The following is a 6,000-nucleotide window of genomic DNA, read 5'->3' on the forward strand; positions in this document are numbered from 1 at the left end:
TCACAGGTAAGTGGGTTTCTGTTAGTGTCGGATGTGTTGAGGTCAGGTTGTTTACATTTAGGTGGCGACAGCATCGGAACCCTCTGTCAACAAAAAAAGACAACTCACTGACTGTGCCCAATATGATAGCAAAATACTGCGGATGCTGGAAATCCGAAATAACAACAGAAAACGCTGGAAAAGCTCAGCAGGCCTGGCAACATCCGTGGAGAGAGAAACAGGGTCAACGTTTCAGGTCGAAGACCCTTCGTCAGGACTGAGAAAAAAGCAGGAAATGAAACGGATGAAAAAGCAAGTTTGGGGGCTGGGAAATGGGGGAGGGGATGAAAGAACAAAAAGGGAAGGTCTGTGAGACTGATACTGGGTTGTCACGTGGTTTTTAAGTAAGAGAATTTTAACGCTGATGCCAGCGTTTGAAGAATGGTCAGATTCGAGAGATTCAAGGGTTGCTAGATCTGTGGCAACACAAGGCGTGTTGCGCTGGCGTTATGCCTGTGCACCCACCCGTGGCAAGTTTAGGATCTTTGCTGTTGGTGGGGTGAAGGTACAGAAGAGAAGGGAGCTGTCTCCCATGGCTGGGTGGGTTAGCGAGGGTGGGGACGTGGAGGGTTGGAGAGGAAGAAGGCGAGTCATGCTGCAAGCAGATCTACAGAATGATTTGTGTCTTGAATGGGAAAGGGAATAAATTTAAAAAGAGAGGGCAGTTCCATGACAAAAATGAATTTGAAGAAAATTTATTACAACAATCATATTATAATTTCCTAAAACTAACTGCTGGCAATGCTGGCAGTCAGACGCTTAATGAGTACGTCTGATAGCCCCATCCACTATCTTAGCGGACGTGTTAAACCATTTAAAATGGACAGATTATCGCTTGCGTTAGAAGAGCGGATATTGGAAAGTTGCTCCAACACGCCAAGTGTTCACCCGCTCATACCACCCACAGTAATCCCTAGGTGTGGATGACAGGCCCTGCCTGAGGGAACGCCTGTCCTTCCTTCATGTTCTAAAACTCTTCGGGGGAAAAAATTCAGTATCGCCCCGTTTGGGGCGCCATTATCGGCCGTGCGCAAAGTTTAACAGCCTGGCGCTAATTATCGCCTCCGACGGCAAATTTGGCTTTATCGCCCCTGGAGGTGATTGGAGCGCTAAATCAGGTGCTTCACACCTGTCTTAAAGGCGCAAAGGCCGAGGAGCGAGACGCTACCTCAGAGCGCTGGCGATGCAAGGAAGGGCAAATCAAAATGAACCTGCAAAGTGCTGCTCAGTACTCAAACTCCTTCACACAGCGTTGAATCTCTCCCTCCCTCTCTCTCTCTCTCTCTCTCTCTCAGAATGCGTGGTGCAAAAATGTCACCAACAAAAAAAGGCAGGAAGTGGTCGCCTTTAAATAGCGCTCCCCCCAGTCCCTTCCTGACTGCCAAAACGCTCCCCTCAACCTGTCAGTTGCTAGCGGCAGGCGGTAAGGCAGGGGGCGCCACTCAATATCCGGTCCGGGGTGCTACCGGGGCGTTGCGCACTCGACTGATGTCACAATCTGCCGGCGCAGGAGATCGTGGCGGTAGTGTTTAGCGCCGCCGCAAAATGTCTAGTTAATTTCGCGAGCGGCGCAAACATCGCCGCGCCCGGGCGAGAGTTGCTTTACGCCCCATTAGCGCCCTCTTAAGGTGCTAACAGGAGGCGCAAACAACTGAATTTTTCCCCCTTCTTGTCTGGTTAGGTACAGTGTTGTCCCTCATTCTAGACACTGTCGGCATTTACTGCCTCTGTTCTGTTTGGCCTTTACGGTAAGTTTCTCGTTCCCTCCCCACCCTCCCCTCCGCTCCCCTCCCCGAATGAATTGGACCAGTAGCAGTTTCTAGCTTGTGCAGTTGAGGAAGGGGAGACCCATGTTCCACCAGCTGGGGGAAGGTGAGGAAGGGGATCATTGCTGGGAGCACCAATTAGGAGAAGCTTGATTCAGGCTGCAGGAGTTTGTGTTCCTTACGACGGTTTGGATATTTGTTGTTTTTGTACATTACTGCTGGTTAGGGGGAGGGGACAGATAATAAGCACACTCAAACAGGAGCCTCCCTGTCGTAACAGCCATGTGTGTAATGATAGGACACCAGCCCCGTCACACTGATAAAGCTGAGCGTGCCTTGACTGTGCCATTAGATAAGATGTGTCTGTGCTGTGATGTTCTCGTCCCTGCAGACCTAAGCCTGGAATAATCCTTTTGCTGGCTGGAATGTCTTTCTTATTCTTCAGAAAAGTGAGTACAAACATTTGTTCTATTGAATGGGGATGGAACCCTGTGTCTTCAGTGAAAGAGGACAGAGGATACTGGCAGAAATTAGCAACAGACACCAAAACCCAAACTAGTGAAGCTTTGGACTTGCGCAGAAAAACTTGTGTGAGGCAATTAAAAAAAAAACGAGGGTAATTTTAGAATAACTCATTGTGGTCTTCCTCAAACATTGCTTGTTTAAAATTGAAGTCTGCTCAGTGGATTTGCTAGCAATAAAGGAAGAGATTTGTCCAGCTAACAGTCAACTCTGACTGAGAGGAACCGTTGCTGAGGGTGAAGAGTGACAGGATGATTCATGAAAGCAGCGAGAAGAGGTTTACTATGAATTGCATTGTTGCACTGTGCAGATGGCGAAACAATAAAAGGAGGTTCAGTGTCCTCTCTCACATGATAACACACTCCTTTAATACGGGTGGGACTTTACTGTACTTTCTGAAAGAAAGACTTGCATTTCTATAGCACCTTTCATGTCCACCGGACGTCCCAAAGCGCTTTACAGCCAATGAAGTACTTTTTGAAGTGTAGTCACTGTTGTAATGTAGGAAAACACGGCAGCCAATTTGCGCACAGCAAGCTCCCGCACACAGCAATGTGTTTCAGTGATGTTGATTGAGGGATAAACATTGGCCAGGACACCGGGGAGAACTCCCCTGCTCTTCTTACACATAGTGCCATGGGATCTTTTACGTGACCTGAGAGGGCAGACGGTTAAGGTCTCATCTGAAAGACGGCACCTCCGACAGTGCAGCACTCCCTCAATTTTTGTGCTCAAGTCTCTGGAGTGGGACTATGAACCTACAACCTTCCTACTCAGAGGTGAGTGCGCTACCCACTGATCCACAGCTGACATTGGACAAAGAAACCTGAAACAAAGGCTCCTGCAGATTGAAGGAGTGCAGTGGACAAGGCGAGCCTAGATTTTTCCCCCCTGGCGCCATTTTAGTGCCAGCCCATTTATTCTAGGCAACGAGGAGCGGAAGATCCAGGCGGTGGTTCTCCTACAGTTGTCTTAGTATCAAAATAAGCTGGCCTGAAGAGTCGTAGACCCAGGAGAATCCCTCCTGGTGCAGCAAAGTCCACCCGTGGAGTCAATCCCTGCACTTTTGCACTGCACGTGTAATCGAGTCTCCGTATTCCGAAGAGCCACTAATGGAAAGCCGGAGAATGGTGCACGGAGGTCACTTTCCTGAGACGAGCAATAAAAAAAGCTCACGTGAAATCATCTCATATGTAGATGACTAACTCGGCCTGTCACTTCTCAGTTGTGTATTTGTAGCAGTCCAATTGGGACGATAAAGGTGAGTCGGTGACAATTCACTCAAAGCACTTTGGGACATCCTGAGGTCGTGAAAGGCGCTATAGAAATGTTCCAAAGTGCTCCGACACACGGTGGATTATTTTTAAAGCGCTTTGACTGTTGCTGGGTAGACAAATGCAGCAGAACTGCTACACCAGCGACACCCACAAGCAGCAGTGAGGTAAATGCTGAGCCGACCCGTTTCTTGGATCCTTTTCAGTTGGATTTGGGAAACAATTCTAAATACATTCAAACCCAAATTGGAGGAGCAACATTTCACCCACTAGGAGAGAGTAGGAAAAGATAAGAAAACGCCATGGTCAGAAGTGTGTAGGGACAAACATTGCCTCAGTGAGGAGTGGAAGAATGGGGAATGAGTATTGTAAACAAAATCAGCCATACCCACACCTCACGTTCTCTCCATCTAACAGGGAAGAGAAAGACAAGGCCTGATTTTCTATTGAACTTGGCTCACTCGTAAACATAAAACCTTGACTTGGCACTTCAGTGCAGTACTGAGGGACTCCTGCATTGTCGCAGGCGCCAAATTGTGGCTAAGACATTCAATTGAAGGGTGTGATATAATGGCTGGAACTTTCTTTGTGATGATTCATTTTCATTTGTACTTTATGCTGTATTTTAGCCTAAATGCCATTTGTTTGATTTTTCTTCTTCCAACTTTCCATTTGATCCGGGGAGAGGCAAGACCAGAGCAGCTCCCAAGAGTGAAGTGCTTGTTGCTCATCTGTGTGTACAGCGTTGTACAGGCCATTGCTTGGTCCAGCTGTAACCCGATGAAGGTTGACAGAGAGGGACATTAGTTAACCGGGAATCAGCACTTTTGGCATCAGTCCTGTTGGAAAAATACTTTCCAAAACAATCGTTTAAAAAGGAGACTGAAACACTCCGTTCCCGGTAATTGGCCACTTAATGTTTCCGACATTGCAACAGTGACTGCACTTCAACAAACTTCATTGCTGTAAGCTCTTTGGTCCTTCCTTCCTTCATTCCCCTCCCCACTCCCCCATCCCCCTCCCCATCCACACGCCCCACTCCCAACCCCACTCCCCATCCCCCATCCCCATCCCCCTCCCCACTCCCCAACCCCACTCCCCACTCCCCCACCACACTGCCCACACCCCATCCCCCCACCCCACTCCCCATCCACACTGCCACTCCCCATCCCCCTCCCCAACCCCCACCCCCATCCCACACTCCCCATCCCCCTCCCAACCCCACTCCCCAACCCCACTCCCCATCCCCCTCCCCAACCCCCACCTCCCCATCCACACTCCCCATCCCCCTCCCCAACCCCACTCCCCAACCCCACTCCCCAACCCCACTCCCCATCCCCCTCCCCAACCCCACTCCCCAACCCCACTCCCCATCCCCCTCCCAACCCCACTCCCCAACCCCACTCCCCATCCACACTCCCCATCCCCCTCCCCAACCCCACTCCCCATCCCCTCCCCAACCCCATCCCCATCACACTCCCCATCCCCCTCCCCAACCCACTCCCCATCCACACTCCCCATCCCCTCCCCAACCCCACTCCCCAACCCCACTCCCCATCCCCCTCCCCAACCCCACTCCCCAACCCCACTCCCCATCCCCACTCCCCAACCCCACTCCCCATCCCCCTCCCCAACCCCACTCCCCATCCACACTCCCCATCCCCACTCCCCAACCCCACTCCCCATCCCCCTCCCCCGCTCCCCAACCCCACTCCCCATCCACACTGCCCATCCCCCTCCCTTCCCCTCCCCACTCCCCAACCCCACTCCCCTCCCCACTCCCCCATCCACACTGCCCATCCCCCCTCCTCAACCCCACTCCCCAACCCCACTCCCCATCCCCATCCCCATCCCCCTCCCCCTCCCCTCCTCATCCCCCTCCCCATCCCCCTCCCCAACCCCACTCCCCCTCCCCATCCCCCACTCCCCCCCATCCACACTGCCCACTCCCCATCCCCCTCCCCAACCCCACTCCCCACTCCCCATCCCCACTCCCCATCCCCATCCCCCTCCCCATCCCCATCCCCCTCCCAACCCCACTCCCCCTCCCCCTCCCCCTCCTCATCCCCATCCCCCTCCCCAACCCCACTCCCCACTCCCCATCCCCCCTCCCCAACCTCACTCCCCACTCCCCATCCCCCCTCCCCAACCCCACTCCCCCATCCACACTCCCCATCCCCCTCCCCACTCCCCCATCCACACTGCCCACTCCCCATCCCCCCTCCCCAACCCCACTCCCCATCCCATCCCCTCCCCAACCCCACTCCCCATCCCCCTCCCCAACCCCACTCCCCATCCCCATCCCCCTCCCCAACCCCACTCCCCATCCCCCTCCCCACTCCCCCATCCACACTCCCCACTCCCCATCCCCACTCCCCACTCCCCCTCCCCATCCCCAC

The 6,000-nt window shown here is 53.0% G+C and overlaps 1 protein-coding gene across 1 annotated transcript in view; it reads left to right on the forward strand.

Moving 5' to 3' along the window:
- Positions 1-2,150: 2,150 nt before the first annotated feature.
- The window catches only part of LOC147098019 (ankyrin-1-like), a 378,257-nt gene continuing 374,407 nt past the window's right edge, over positions 2,151-6,000 (forward strand). The window contains exon 1 of the mRNA XM_085971217.1: positions 2,151-2,254. Coding sequence (XP_085827343.1) covers positions 2,231-2,254 — 24 coding nt within the window. The 5' untranslated portion in view covers positions 2,151-2,230. The remainder of the gene's footprint in view (positions 2,255-6,000) is intronic.

This window comes from Somniosus microcephalus, chromosome 30 (assembly GCF_052327205.1).
Source record: "Somniosus microcephalus isolate GS21.2 chromosome 30, FLI_Smic_1.0, whole genome shotgun sequence".
In the NCBI taxonomy this organism is placed as follows: Eukaryota; Metazoa; Chordata; class Chondrichthyes; order Squaliformes; family Somniosidae; genus Somniosus; species Somniosus microcephalus.